The sequence below is a fragment of the Microtus oregoni genome, unplaced genomic scaffold (assembly GCF_018167655.1).
Source record: "Microtus oregoni isolate MIOR12 unplaced genomic scaffold, Mior012 000002F_ref0000024, whole genome shotgun sequence".
NCBI lineage: Eukaryota > Metazoa > Chordata > Mammalia > Rodentia > Cricetidae > Microtus > Microtus oregoni.
In genome coordinates, this window is record NW_024543061.1 from 87,225,182 (window position 1) to 87,241,495 (window position 16,314).

Below are 16,314 nucleotides of genomic sequence, written 5' to 3' on the forward strand. Positions count from 1 at the left end.
TCCCCTCCCTTCAGCTAATTCCATATTCACACTCACATCCCGTGTATGTAAATTTCAGTCTAGATCCTACAGATGTGAGAAGAGATGCTGTGCTTGTCTTTCTGAATCTGGTGACATCCAGTTCCATGATTCATTGTATGCAGCTGAGTGGACTCCATCGTGTCCAGATGTCACATTGTCTGTCCATGCCGCTGTTGACGGAGTCTAGGCTGAAGAAACAGGTAGCCTCTTGAAACCTGAAGTTCTCATTGCAGAAGTCACTCCTCTTGGCCCTCAGGCTAGGTGTGCTTGGTCCAGTTGTCAGGTATCTCTGCACATGCTCTTCCAGTGTAAGAAATGGTTCCAGCCGCAGGCTTTCAGCTCGCACACTCACTCCACAGATGAGCGGTGACCAGGCCGTTTCATTTTGTGTCCGTGTGGTTTCTCTGGGTGGCTTTAAAAAAAAAAAAAAACTTTTTAAAAGAGGTGCATTTTTTTTTCCTGGCAATCTTGCATATCCTGTGTAAGTATTTTTCATTATTAATAATTTTGAGAAGAACCAACCCCAGGTCAAACATGGTTGCTAAAGCCCCTGTGTTTTATCCAGGGTCATCTCAGAGGGTTTTGCATCTGCTCTGCCAAAGTCTGTTCATCACACACCCCTCCTGTTCTTGCTGTCAACAACCTGCTCGTGGAAATTATTTCTCTCTGTTTTGCCTAAATCAACAACCATTAAGAGAAATTCAACAAGACGTGGAAGTTTAATTCGCTAAACCTGTAGGCTGGCTTGTGGACGCATCCCCCACTTTTCACACTATAGAAATTTCCATTTCTGGTTGTGACTCGGGCCCCGGCTTTTCCCTGCTCTTTTCCATCGTCTTCTTCCTCGGTTGGGCTTCGTGGTTAGAAATCTCTGTAATCGAATTGCAGAGTGGCTCCTTCCTGTCATTTTCCACTCCTCTGTCCAGCAGCGAGGGTCTGCGTGTGTAGGTACAGGGCAGCATTTTAATAAGGAATCTGGGCTTAAAGAGAAATTGAATTAAATTTTTCAGTTATTTTAGAAGTTCTAACATCATGCTATTTACATTTCTGGCCACAGTGAAAGCTCTTGTGAAACTGGGTTCTGTAGGAAAAAAGCTTCATGTGTCATCATGGTCTTGGAAGAGCTTTGGGGACTTGGCTGGCCCAGCATCGCAGCCCTAAATAGTCCCCATAAATCTTCCAGTTAACAAGTGTGCATTATTTCTAATTAGGAGTTAGCCAGAAATCCGAGCTTAATCAGAAATAAGACCCTTCCATTGAGAGGAAGCCGAGCTGTGGATGTATTAGGTGACGTGTGCGATGACAGAGCTTTACAGGAGGGCTGGAACTGGAGCCCCAGGCCTGCCTGCCTGGCCAGCGCTCCCCCACTGCCGGGACCTCTCAAATCCTGGCTCTACCAAAACAGAGCTTCAATGTACAAACATGTGCTTGGAGGCGGGCATGAGCGCACCCACATGCATCTCAGTTTTGTGACGTAGGTGAGAGCCAACTGAGGCGTCCCACCCAATCTTCCACCTGGATGTACAGACTGATGCTGATGACCTCTAAGGTTGTCTTTTGGTTTCTGAAAAAGAACATTTATGGACAGAGTTTGTAAAGGTTCTCGAGCTACGAAAAAAGCAAGCAAGGACTCCCATGCTGGCCACTGTTACTGCCTGCTTAGTGTCAGCCCTTCCCTTGGTAGGTTCTCTCTGCTTCAGGCAGCCCTCCTTCCCGTGTCCTGACGAAGCTGCCTGTTCCAGCTTGGGTTTATTAGCGCAAATGAAATACCTGGTCCTTCTCTGCTTGAGATTAGTTCAAGGTCAGGCCTATCAGTGCCTCAAACATTTCGTTGGTTTTGCTTCTAGCTTACGTATGTAGTTCAGGTGGGGATTCAAAACAGTGCTAAGTCTCCACACTGCCGTGGGTGTGTGTGCTTCCAGGAGATGCAGATTGCATATTTCTTTGTTGAAGCCTTTTGGACCCATGGATTTTCTCTGAATTATTGGTGAATGTGTCTACCTGCTAAGACTTTCTACTCCTTACAACTTTTCAGTAGAAATTTTTAGAAACCAAAAGGGCAATGCCCACTAGATGTGGGCCTGTAGAACCCTGAGAAGACAGATATGGGGAAATTAGGCTCATGGCTGCCACGAGCCACAGTGCAGTCTGTCCTCCGCCCTCCTGACCTCCCGTCTGTTTCTGTCTGAACACTTACCTACCTAGTTTATGATTTCTGAGGCGTAAATCTTTTGTTTGGTTTAGCATCAGTTGAGTTCTCTCAATTCCTGCTTGTGGCAAGAGCAGCAAGCCTTTTGTTTATTGGTCCCAAGTTTCTAGCGCAGTGCAGTTTGACTTGGGCTTTCCTGTGCATGATGCTCATGCCGATGTTTGCCCCTTCTGTCCTCTGACCTCAGCCTTCCTTGTCTCTTCCTCTCGTCCCCCATCTTTCTCTAGTAACACAATTTCTTACTCTATATCCGTCGGTATCCCCCCCCCCCCTTTTTTTGCTTATTATCTGTCTGTTTCTCTCTCTCTCTCTCTCCCCTCCCCATCTATGTGGGTGGATGAGGTGGATGAACATGCACGTGCCATGCGGCGTGGACATCAGAGGACAGCTTGTGCGAGTTGATGATTCTCTTCCCTCACCATGTGCATCCCAGGAGTTGAATTCAGATCATCAAGCTTGGTTTAGGCACCTTTACTGTGGAACTGTCTCGTTGTCCCCATTGGTCAACATTTAGTAATACTCCATTTCAGTCTGTCTATCCCTCTTACATTTTCTTTGCCATTAGTGGGCATGTATGTTGTTTTCATATTTTGACTGTTAGGAACCCTGAACCTGGGAGTTCAGATATCTGTGACAAACTTCAAGGCCTTAATAGAGTAGAGGAAGCAGGGAACAAAAAGTCAGCCTACAAAGCAGGAAGTTGAAGCTGCAGGTTGTGTTTGTGAGGAGGGTTGCAGCACGCAGACACTGGACAGTTCCTAGAGCAGCAGAGGAACAATGTCTAATGAATACGTCCAGAGCACCACAGCAGCAGAGGAACAATGTCTAATGAATACGTCCAGAGCACCACAGCATCAGAGGAACAATGTCTAATGAATACGTCCAGAGCACCACAGCAGCAGAGGAACAATGTCTAATGAATACATCCAGAGCACCGCAACTGAGACTTCACTGGGATAGACAGAAACAGCTAAGCTAGCACGTGTGAGGGAATGGGAGAACGGGATAAAGATGTCCCATTAGGACTGAACACCCAGTCTCTTTTTCTCAGTACTCTGGCCAGTTGTCCATCTCTCCCTTGACTGTTGTCTACTGCAGAAAGAAGCTTCTCTGACCAAGGGTGAGAGTGGCCCAGGTTAGTGGGTATAGCTGTAAATGTTTATTTTATTCCATCTTATCTTTGTGAGTCCAAAGTTTTGTATCTAATTTATCTTTTATGATAACTAAGGAAAACTATAACTATCTAGTCTTCAACTCCATTAAAGACCCCAGAAGGGTGAAATGTTTCCTAAGGACAGAGACCTCAAGCTGCCTGGACATTCACCCAAGGTTCCTCTGTAGCATTGAGGCATCCATCTCTGGCCTACAGTCCTAGCATATCTGACAGACTTTCCTGTGAAATGGAATTCTGAAGAACTTTCCTACCTTGTCTTGACAAAGCTTGACAGTCACCTTTCTTGTTCCTGCTGGTTTAGTTTGGACAGTAACTATCAGCAGTTGAGGCAAGCTGGCTAGCATTTGCCATAAAGAAAACAAACTCCATATGAAGTTTCTTCCATGCCCATCATCTTCTCTGAAGTAGACTGGTACTGCCAGGAGCAGACGTGTCTCACTGTTGAGAAAAGTCCTGAAGTTCTTAAACATTTTAAATGTCATATTCTACAGGTCTTTGAAGTGTTTGAAGATTGCCTATCCTTCTGAAATATATCTCTGTATGACCTTAAAACATAGCTAACTTGAATATAAGTTTGCAATTATAGATGACTATTAATCTCTGTTACTTAATTATATATTACACTTTAAGTTAGCTGTATAAACATAAAACCCTAAACAAGTGTAGAAATATACATACATTATAACAGAATTAGCTTTAAATTTGTGTTAATAAGCTAAAATCTATACCAATGTAAAATATCCTGAGATTAATACCTATTTTTTGGATTAAAGTAGATTCAATAATCTATCCTTTTATCCCATCTCCCTTTTTTCTTTTAAAAAGAGATCTTTGAATTTAACTTTTTAAAAAATTAAAATTTTTTTTACTATGACCAATAACAATTTGTAATTAAACCCCCCAAATAATAAAAATCATCCATAATCCATATTTGGGGGGGAATGTGGGCATATTTTTCTAGATTACTTCCTGCTGATTGGGCCTATGGTAATCTTTGAGGGACCCTGAGAAAATTTAGGATTGCTGTCAAGTCCTGACTGGAGTATTCATTGAGGCTGGATCACCTTAGCCAGTTGCCTTGATGGTGTTCTAGATGTAGATCTCAGAGGAAACTGCACCCGAGACTTTCTAAGACATTTGATCATTTGGGTCATCTGCTCCTATTGGAGATTTTTCAGGGGGTCTTTCTCACCCAAACCTGATTTTTCATAACCCAGAATAAATCCACAACTTCTCATTTCCTATGGAAATAAAAGCAGAACCTCTTTCACAGAGTAACATATCTTTTGGTTGAAATTCTGAAGTCAAGACATTCTGAAGTCAAGACATTTTTAAAATATATAGGTTGCTTTAATCTAGCAACTTTCATATCAAATCTCTCTCAGTGGTCATTATTTGCTCATTAACAGTCAAAAACAGTCTAAAGACAACACAATAATATACATAATCCAGACTCTCTGTGTATTTTCCATCGTTATGTAGCTTATTTTTTTTTATGACTGTATTCCTTTTTTAGGACTCTTTGCTCTTTTTCTTTTCTCTCCCAGGCCTACATATATATATATATATATATATATATATATATATATATATTTTAACACATTAAACTCTTTAGAGGTTTTCCTTTTTTACCATCTGACTCTGTCTTTACTTTCCATCTCTATGTTTTTTTGATCACACGACCTTTAAACTGCCATGTGGACATGACCAGGACCAAAGCCAGGGCTTTGGCAGTTGGCTCCGCCCATTTCTTAGCTTCCTGAGAGTCTGGCATCGGGCTGGAGGTACCGACAGGAGTCCTGCTTCCCACTCCAGCTCTGGGAAGTTTCTGAGTCCATGCTGCTAATGACTAGTGTGCCCCCTGCTGCTCACAAACTCATTTCAGTGCTTGGTGGCAGAGGCTCTTAAAAGAGCCACTTGGGTTTTGCTGTTAATGCTGAGTCAGGAAGCCACCTCTTAAAGGATCACTGCCTCTGCTGCCGCTAGCAAACAGCCTATCCAAGAAAAGCATTGACAAGAGGCTGGGTATGGCTCCATTTTTGGGTGCCTAAAATCCTTTTAAAAGCTTTTTCAGGCTTTATGTGGAAATTCTTGTTGAACATTTGGGCACCATGTGTAGATGGAAGTTTCCCATCTTAGAACTGGTCAGTCCCAAGTACTCAGAAGCTGCTTCCCAAATCACCACCAGAGGCTTACTATTACTTACAACTTCTTGCTTATTATTAACTAGTTCTTATATTTTAAGTTAAGCCTTATTCATTATTACACTCTGCTACCTGTAGGGACTTTTTCTTAGTACGGTGTGCTCATTTATTCTCTCTGCATCTTGCCGGCACCTCCTGACTCCCCCCTTTCCCATCATCCTTGGTTTGGTCACCGGTACTTCCTGCCTGGCTACTGGCCAATTAGCATTTTATTAAACCAATTCGAGTGACAAATCTTGACAGTGTACAAGAGCATTATTCCATGGGTACACTATGACTAAGAAACTTAAATAAAGTGAAGCATTTAAGTAGGGTCTTGTTCAGTTTCAGAGGGTTAAGTGCATGCTGTCATTGTGGGAAGCATGACATCCTGCAGACAGGAATGGTGCTGGAGCAGTAGCTGAAGGCAGGCAGAGAGTGTGACTGAACCTGGCATGAGCTTTTGTAACCCCAAAGACCACCTCCAGTGACACCTCTGCCAGCAAGGCTACACCTCTCTATCCTTTCCAAATAGTTCCACTGGCTGGGAACAAAACATTCATATATATGAGCCAATGGGGGCCGTTCTCATTCAAACTACCACAGACTCCATGGGCTTTGAGTAGGATAATAGGTAGCAAGCTTGAAATCCTTCCCTACCCCTGTGGAGCAGATCTTCAGCACAGTCAGAAACCAGTTCCTCTAAATGCTGGGCCACTCTCGGCCCAGTAAGCACATCTCCCCTGGCAGGTGTCTGTTGTAGCATGCAGAGTATTTTGATTTCTTTAACAAAGGACTTCGTATAAAATACTTTAGGTTTTTAACAATCATCTTCTTGGCAACACAAATCCAAGAGAGGAGCTTTTCCTGAACCTCCATTCTCACACCAGGGTCAGGTTTCCATCCCTTACTGTGAAGGGTATGTGGAGAGGGGCCACTGTCAGCTGGTGTTAGAGCCTTTGTGATGGGTCGTCTCTGGCCATGGCCATCCATCCCCAGTCTCCTCATGAACTATAACCCTGATTTCAGGGGGGTCATCCCCAGTCTCATCATAAACTGTGACCCTGAGTTCAGGGGGTCATCCCCAGTCTCATCATGAACTGTGACCCTGATTTCAGGGGGTCATCCCCAGTCTCATCATGAACTGTGACCCTGAGTTCAGGGGGTCATCCCCAGTTTCATCATGAACTGTGACCCCGAGTTTATGCAGACACCAGGTACATATGGCTCCATTCTTCCTGCCATCTCTCTCTAAGAATTGTGGTAAAGTATTCCTAGCACAAAGCTGATGGTTTTCGGGTTCTGAAGCGCACACTCCATTGGCAGGCAGTGCTGTGGTACTGCTGTCATGGCCGTCCGTCTGTAGAGCTCACCCGGTGAACAGAACCTCGTTTCTTAATTAAAAAGCATTTTACAAAGTGGCAAGCTCATTTGTCTGACATTAGGCCCAGTAATCTAGTTTGTGTAGCTTTAGGGTAGAGTAGGTGGTCATGAAAATAGTGTGTGTCTGACTGAAAACATTTCTATTCTACTCTGTGGATTTTGGGCCCAAATCTTTTAGCAGAGGATAGAACGCAGATTGGAATTCCTCCCCCTTCCTCCCACCTTCTTGCTTTCATTCCCTTTTCTGTTTCCTGGTACTGAGGTTGAACCACGGGCATTGTGTGTGCTAGCCTGCTAGGCAACCGTCTCCATGTGCTAGCCTGCTAGGCAACCATCTCCACGAGCTGCATCTCCAGCTAATGCAGCCTTTTGACATCTTTCGATGTGTATGGCGTTTGTGCCGTGCTTAGATGCTAGGAATATATAAATCAAGAGACCTTGATTTGTATTTTTCACTAATCAGTATCAGTAGAATGTAATTACCAATGGCAGTGGTTGTATTTTAAATACAACAGTAATGAAAATGCTCTCTTGTGATTGGTACTGGCACCTGCTTCCATGACATTGCCAAGAGGAATTGCTTTCAGATGTGAATTCCACTATAGCCAAAAGAGCTCCTTCTCTCTAGGCAAAGATGGTGTTCCAGTGAATTGTAAAACACTGTTATTGGAAATGACTCATTAAATTTCTTATGTATTTTTATTTTATTACATGATTCATAGAAATAAAATTATTTTTTCTAGCCATTGCCTTTGTTCCCATTTTGTATATTTTATATTTGAAGATAGAGGTGTTTCATGGGAAAGTTTTGCTTAATTTTATATAAAATATAAAATTATATATATTTACATATAGACATATATAAATATATAATGTCTTTATATATAAAGTATATAAGATATAAATTTTCTGAGTGGCTATGTAAAATTAAAATTTTTATTGTCAGGAACCTAGCGGCAGGAACTGAAGTAGAGGCCGTGGAAAATTGCTGTTTAGCGGCTTTCTCCCAGGCTTTCTCGGCTACGTTTCCTAGACAGCCCAGGACCAGCTTCCCAAGGCTAGCATCATCATGGACATGACCCTCTCACATCAATCATCGATCAAGAAAGCCTCCACAGGCTTGCACATGGGCCATTCTCATGCAGGATTTTCTTAGTTGAGGTTCTGTCTTCCCAGATGACCTGAGTTTTTTGACAAAATCTAACCAATGTAACTTTGAAGAGAGTCAGATAGGGGACCATGTTCCTTTTCTATACACGAATATATGGAGACTCAATTTGAGAGAAACACACACACACACACAGATCCACACTCACTCCCTGTCTGGACCTCTTATTGCATTGCTATTTTATAGTGCACCATTTCCACATGGAAAGACCCAACCGAAACAGCCTGCTGAATGCAGCAGATGAAATGTACATTCTTTGGGTGAGAGGCCTTAGCGACTCTGGTAAGCAGGCCGTAGAAAAAGAAATCCAAACAGTGCATCGATAAAGATATTTTCAATGTCGAGAACAGACAGGTTTGACACCTGTTGTATGTGGACTGGAAGGAAACAGCAACAGAGGAAAATGAACAAGAACACAGAGAAGCAAGCCTACAAGTCCAGCAGTGGGAAAGATGTAAAGACATCAGGCTTACCAGTGACTGGTACAGATAGCCAGAGAGGGAGGCGGGGAGGAAGAGGAGGGAGCAGTAATGTTTTAGTGGCAGAAACTGAGGAGGAAGGTTATTTTTATATTTTGCTCTTGGAAATGTGGATTAGTCGAGGCCTTCTGGAAGGTGATATGACACTAACTATAAAAATTAAAAATACATATGCCAATTAACCTGACACTTCCATTTATGGGTGTCCAGCCCGTAGAAACATGCTCAGCATGGAAAGGCTTCTGTCTGCAGGAACATAACTGAACACACAGTCTGTCTGTGAGTAGGGAATCGTCAAATATATAGGTTTACATAGTGCCTTCTTAGTTGTCTTTGTAAAGAATAAATCAGTTAGAGGTCCTAACCAGGACGCATTTTCCCGCAGGAGTAGCTGTTAGAGAAAAATGTAAGATGATAAAAAAAGTGTGTTACTTTAAGACCCTGCAGTGTCAAAGCCAGCATGTGTGTGACATGTGTGTTTGTGATTTTGGAGTTGTACTATGCATACATTTCTGTATTCTCCTCCCTCCGAAGCCTCCCATATATTATTCCTCCACTCTATTTAAAATTCACGATCTCTTCTTTCATCAATTGTTATTGCATGCATTCACATGTGCGTGTGTACAGACACACCCACACTTATTGCATGCTTTCTCATGCACATGCATACACAGACACACACAGACACGCATGCACACACTTATTGCATGCATTCACATGCATGCATGTACATGCTAACACTCCCAAGCACACACACATGCACACACACACACATATGCACACACACGCTACTCATGCTTTGAGTGCTGACTGACAGGCACTGGATGACCACTGTGCTCACCTCTCCTGCTCCCAGCTCTTAGTCCGAGTGAACATTGATAACATTTGAAAGGATTTAAAAGTTGTGTGATAACAAAGTTTAGCTCCTTTGGAAACTTAGTCACATGATCTGTCAGGCAGCTCGCAATTTTTGGGTTAATTGCTCAGTATCTGGGAGTTTTACATTAAGTTTATAACTTAAAAGAAAACAAAACTAATGTGTGAAGACATCTTATTTATTTCATAATCGGCACAGAACTAAATTTGCATACTGATGGAGTATTAGTCAGTAATAGAGCAATGCACAGAGCCGTTGTAAGGTCGTTGGGAACCTGACCCTGTGTTCTGTGGTACAGTGGACGTATGTGCAGTCGGGATGTGTTTCTGTGTGCCGGACGGAGATGGTGGAACGCAGACAGAAAAGGCAGGCTTATGGTGAAGGGCTTCTGCATTATTTTGGCAATAAAATTGGACAAAGAATTGGCAACGTTTGAAAACAAAATTTAGAAAACTGTAATATGTAGGTCTACAACTCCACACTCTGGATTCTTTTAAGGGGAGAATGTGGTAAGACAGTTTTGTAATTATGTCTAAGGTGTGTGCGTGTGTGCAGTGTTTGTCTTTGGGTTCGAGTTTATTTCTCTGGGCTGGTTAGTCTAATAGTGTGCTTCTTAAGTTCAGGTGTTGGGACAGACCACTCAATTCCAAGGTAGTTTAGCTATGCCATTTATCCAGTCATTTGAAAGTAACATTTTTACTCTTGAAATCCACACAGATGTGTGAGGACTATGTAACAACTGTTTCTGGAGAGGGATCCTCAGGGCCTGTGTGGGGAGGTCTGCATGGCTCACGTTCCGCGTGCTGTGCCCTTCCAGTTCCCGTACTGTGTTTTATTTCTGTCCTGCTAGGGCGGTGAGAGTGTCCAGTGTTTGTTTTGTTGGGTTGTCTGGCTTTCTTTGGTTTGTAGTTTGTTAATAATTAATCTTGAGACGTTTTTGGCCATCTTACATTCAGCTATTTCTTCATCCCATTGTCAATGTCTTCTCTTTTTGGAATTTTAATTATAGCATGGTTGATTTTTCTGGCAGCTCCCAGTAGTCCAGGAATGGATGCTTTCCTTTTTCCTTTCTGCTCTTTAAATACCGTGTGTGTGTGTGTGTGTGTGTGTGTGTGTGCGCGCGCGCGCATGTGTGTGTGCCTGTGTGTGTGTGCACTTGCCTTTGCCTGCATGTGCATCACTTTTGATCCGCTTCATTGCTGTCTTTACTTTTCTTCCTCTTTCACGAGCCTCGCCCGTAGCTCCATAAACGCCTTTCTTACACTATGGTTTTTGAGTCTGGCGTTTTCCACTTTACTTTTTCTTACAATTTTCTTCTGCCTCTAATAACCCTTATGCATTTATCTGTCTTTCCATTGTGTTTTCAAATTGGTTCCATTAAAAAAGTTTTGGGTGTTGGTGAGAATACTGAATACTTAGCAGGTAAAGCTGCTTGCTCCTGAGTTTGATCCCTGGAACCGATGTGGTGAAAGTGAAGAACCAGCTCCTGTAACATTTCCTCTGACCCTACACTCTTGCTGTGATACCCATGTGTGCATGTATGCACACACACAGACACATGCACACATACAGACACACATATACACATGCACTCATACATATCACACACCACACACACATACACACACACACAGAATGTAAAAACCGAGTCCCCCTTCACTGTAGTATCCATCCACTCTCTGGGTCTGCCTCATCACTTTAATTTTGAACGTTTTTCATTGTTATTGTTGGTCTTATAGTTTATGTCCGTTACTATTTTACTTCTTTTACTGTTTGTGTGGGGGAAGTTTTGCCTCTGTGCATGTTTGTATACCACTTGTGCAGTGCTTGTGGACGCCAGGAGAGGGTATAGATTGCTGGGAACTGGAGGCACAGGCAGTTGTGAGCTACCTTGTGAGTGGGCGCTGGGATCTGACTCTGGATTTCTGCAGAAGCAGCCAGTGCTCTAACCTCTGAGCAGCCCCAGCCTAGCCCTGCCTGTTAGTGTTTTTTAATGATTGAGATAATTTATGGCATGAAATGCCATACCTTTTCTTACTCCAGAGACTGGTGTTTCTAAAATAGACTAAATGAGCTTGTTGGAGAAATACAACCATGACACTAAACCTTGCTCACACACATCTGACCTCATAACCACTCTACCCCAACACACATCTGACCTCATAATCTCTGTACCCCAACAATCTGACCTCATAATCTCTGTACCCCAACAATCTGACCTCATAATCCCTTTACCCCAATATCCTGACCTCATAAACCCTGTACCCCAACAGTCTGACCTCATAATCACTCCCAGTTGTTTGTTTGTTTTCTAGGAAAAAACCTAGAATTTATCTCCTCCCTAACTTGGTAGAACCCAGATGCTGTTGGCTCTGCCCTATTCCTGTGGCTAAGATTTCAACTCACCTTTGTGAATTACATTAGACAAAAAAGGAAACAGAAACCCATAGGATGTAAAAGATTGAAGTAACATATTGCTCAATGTATATAAAATCAAAAGAATAAACAACAGAAAGTGAGACATTAAAAGTGCTAACAGGAATAATGTTAATGACTGTATACCAACTGTTTAAAATAGGTTTTCTAGAAAAAAATATTACTTACAAAAACTTCTGGAGAAATTACAAGTCTGAATCGTCCCATAATTACGAGAAACTGAATCTTCCCACAAAGCTAGCAACAGGCCCAGAAGATTTGCTGAGCAATTTATTATTTTTTTCTTCCAAAATTCTAAGAAATAGATTATTAAATTCTGATGCAACCTCTTTTAATTACAGAAAAAAGGAACAATTTATACACAATTCTGAGAGCCCAACTCTAACCTGATCTCAGTCAGATAAAGATACCATGAGAGAGGGGGCTTGAGAGAGAGAGGGCGAGCCCAGCTCCAGCCTGATCTAAGTCTGTGGCACTGGGGAGTGAACCCAGAACCCAGGACCTTGTGCATGCTAGGCAAGCACTCTGCTCCACAAGACATTTTTGAAACTCGTGCTGTGGGTGTGGATATGACTTTATTCTTTCCTGAGCGCAGTGAATTATTGGTGTGACTGGTTATAGGAGTCTGTGTGGTACGTGGTTTCCCCTCTGAGTTTTAAAAGCCCCCACTGCTGCCTTCTGACTTCCTGCAATGCTGCGTGAAGCCTGCGTGCTTGCATGAAGCCTGTCTCACGCTCCGGAGGCTCTTTGGATGCTCTGTGCATTGTGCTGTGCTCTGGTGTGTTCTTTCTTTCTTTCTTTCTTTCTTTCTTTCTTTTTTTTTTTTTGGAAAGTGTTAGCATTTAATTGGCCTCCCTGAGTGGCTTCAAGCCACCAGAACACAGGCACCTCCAACACCCTTTATCTTCTCTTCAGCTCTTCTGCTGAAAAATTTGGCTTTCACGATGACAGGCTGCTTAGGGAGCTTTCCCTTCCCCAGAACTTTGTAGTAGCCCGATCGCACGACATCAATGATGGGAGCAACTCCAGTCTTGTTCTTGGCAGCATTGACCCGGGTCTGCTCACTGACCAGCGTCCACAGTTTATCCAGGTTGACAGTCGGGCAGAAGCTCTGGTTCCTCTTTAAGTGGTAATGCCTCATCCCAACTTTCCCGAAGTAACCTGGATGATATTTGTCGAAGTTGATCCTGTGATGATGCATGCCTCCAGCGTTCCCGCGTCCTCCCGGATGCTTGCGGTGTTTACCGATGCGGCCATGGCCGTGGCTCACGTGGCCCCGGAGTTTCCGGGTCTTCCTCAGTCTGGATGTCATGGCGGTGGCAGAAAGGAAAGGGGGCTCTGGTGTGTTTTTTCTTGTTTTCTCCCTTACACTGTAGTTTTATAAAAGAAAGTTTTCTTGAATTATTTTGCTGATGACTTCGTAGTAAGTTTCTTATGTTTTACTTACTTTCCATTTTTCTTTTATGTGCTTCATTTTAAGGGAGTCTCCCTTTATTTTCCATTTTACAGTTCTTCATTTCTACAGTTGTAATTTAAATTTCCAAGACCTTCCAGTCTCAGCTCCTCCTTTCTGCTCCCCTTTCCTCCCTCGCACACTTCGGAGGCCCCGGAGGCCCCGTTCTCGTGTCCCTGGTGTCATTCCTTGTGTCTCACTCCTGTTGACGGTTCTCTGAGGATAAGGTGTGTGCTTGAGAACCTGCTCGCTCTTCCGCCATCTGTCTGCGGTTGTCTGGTCTCTGTGTCTGTGCCGTTACTCCCCTCTCTGGTTGTCTGAGAGTGAATGTGTAAAATCTTAGGGATGGGTTCCTATTCCAAGTGTCTCATTTCTGTTTTAGCTTATTTAATCTCTTCAGTGACCCCTGTAGTGACAAGAATGTTGAAGTTACATTGTCCACTGTAGCACAGTGCTTGTCAGCGCTGGGATTTGAACCGCAGCAGCTAGACACTGCCCTTGAGTCCTTTCAGTGTTTATGCTGGCCTCCCCTTCAATGAAGTCAGGAGCTAAAGGGTTTCTCTAGGTCTGATAAACTCTGGGAAATGTCTGGGTAGCTCCTGCTCTCAGGTCTCCTGACCACACCTTCCAATGCAGCGGATGGTAAACCTGTGTCCTGCTGGGGAAGAGCTGCAAGTGACTGGCTCTATGGATTTTGAGAGGGGATTGAGGTGCAGCTTGACTCTGGTTGTATTTTGAGTCTCCGCTGTAAGCAGCTGCTAGTTGCCCATTCTCGAACCTTCTGTGGCCAGCATGAGGGAAATGGAGCTGGGCCTCCTCTCCTCTCTTCACGGGTGCCAGCGCCTCTTCCCCACCTCTGCCTCACGGGTGCCAACACCTCTTCCTCACCACTGTCCACGGGTGTCAGCGCCTCTTCCCCACCGCTGTCCACGGGTGCCAGCGCCTTTTCCCCATGGCTGTTCATGGGTGCCAGCGCCTCTTCCCCACCGCTGTTCACGGGTGTCAGCGCCTCTTCCTCACTGCTGTCCACTGGTGTCAGCGCCTCTTCCTCACCGCTGTCCACGGGTGCCAGCGCCTCTTCTTCACCGCTGTCCACGGGTGTCAGCGCCTCTTCCCCACAGCTGTCCACGGGTGTCAGCGCCTCTTCCTCACCGCTGTCCACGGGTGCCAGCGCCTCTTCTTCACCGCTGTCCACGGGTGCCAGCGCCTCTTCTTCACCGCTGTCCACGGGTGCCAGCGCCTCTTCTTCACCGCTGTCCACGGGTGTCAGCGCCTCTTCTTCACCGCTGTCCACGGGTGTCAGCGCCTCTTCCTCACTGCTGTCCACGGGTGTCAGCGCCTCTTCCCCACCGCTGTCCATGGGTGCCAGCGCCTCTTCTCATTTATCTTGTCTTTAAACCTTGTTTGTATTTAGGAGCAAACATGAGCATTTTAATGTAGCAATTTTTTTTGTCATTTTTAAAGAAGATTTTTCAGTGGAAACTTGGATAAAATGTAGTTTTTAAATGTTCTATTTAAAATCTCTGTTTAAAATCTTCTGTCTTAGAGGTCCCCTGATATATTCTCAGCTAGATAGATCCCCTCTGAAGTCATCTCCCCAACCCTGGGCCGTTTTCTCTCTTGTTTATGGTACCTTTCCTTGGACCTGTGCCTTCTTCCACACCACAGCAGCTTCTCAGGGACCTCGGCTGACATCTGTGCGGCGGCTCCAGAGGGTGTTATGCCGTCCGTGTACAAGTTTTACTTTCTGGTCTGTTTTCCTCATGCCATTCTTTAAAAGTACCATCAGTCTATTAAATACCGAGGATGGCAGAACGGGGGATTAAATAAAGCAACAGGCAAGGTTAATTTGCATATTTGCATATAGTGAGTTCTGAGATTGTTGAACCTGATATTATAAAGACCTTTAGTCTTGGTCCCTGAACTAACTCTCGTAGCTTTGACTTAGAGTCTCCTCACTCAGTGACATAGGTGTCCCGGGGCTCCCTGCTGTTCTGATGGCGACAACCCGAAATCTCCGAAGTGCTTTACAAAGCCTTATCACTGTGTGCATAGCTAAAACCAAGGCTCGTGACAGAATCCACAAAGAGCCTCTACTATTTCCTCCCTAGAAATTATTTCTTAAGCCGGGCAGTGGTGGCACATGCCTGTAATTCCAGCACTCGAGAGGCAGAGACAGGCGGATCTCTGTGAGTTCTAGGTCAGCCTGGTCTACAAGAGCTAGTTCCAGGACAGGCTCCAAAGCTACAGAGAAACCCTGTCTCGAAAAACCAAAAAAAAAAAAAAAAAAAAAAAAAAACCAAAAAAAAAAAACAACAAATAAAAAAACTTTTTAATCACTAATTTTTGAGGCAGGCTCTCTTGCAGAAGCCAGAGCTGGACAATTCAGGCTATTCTAGTGGCCACCTTGCTCCAGGGTTCCCTGTCTGTGCCTCCCAAGTGCTGAGAACAGGACTTTCACATCTGCTTTGTTTTTCTGTGAATTCTAGGAACCTAAACCATGGTGCATATACTTGTGTGGCAAATACCTTACCTACTTAGCTGTTTCTCCGACCCCTGTAAAAGTGAGTTTTTAAAGCCAGTGCTGTTGAGGCCAGGCATGGTGGCTCACACCTTTAATCCCAGCATTCAGGAGGCAGAGGCAGGCAGAGCTCTGAATCTGAAGACAGCCTGGTCTGCAAAGCAAGTTCCAGGCCAGTTAGGGCTACATAGTGAGACCCTGTTTCTAATACACACACACACACACACACACACACACACACACACACACAATCAGCAGCAAAGAGCATCTGTTGTCTTCCTTCTCTTACATATTCAAAAGTTTGAGACAGGCTCCAAAACCACAGAGAAACCCTGTCTCGAAAAACCAAAAAAAAAAAAAGGAAACTGTCATAGGGTTTGAATCCAAATTATTTGGAGAAAGGCTATGAC

The 16,314-nt window shown here is 44.0% G+C and overlaps 2 protein-coding genes across 4 annotated transcripts in view; one reads left to right on the top strand and one right to left on the bottom strand.

Annotated features, from left to right (window-relative positions):
- Nucleotides 1–16,314, top strand: part of Ccdc91 (coiled-coil domain containing 91) — a 172,628-nt gene that overhangs the window by 14,818 nt on the left and 141,496 nt on the right. The gene's annotated exons all lie outside the window — the stretch shown is intronic.
- LOC121438794 (60S ribosomal protein L27a-like) lies at nt 12,766–13,243 on the bottom strand. The gene has a single exon (XM_041639229.1). It carries the CDS (start codon nt 13,240–13,242, stop codon nt 12,796–12,798), a length of 447 nt encoding a protein of 148 aa, XP_041495163.1. The 5' UTR covers nt 13,243; the 3' UTR covers nt 12,766–12,795.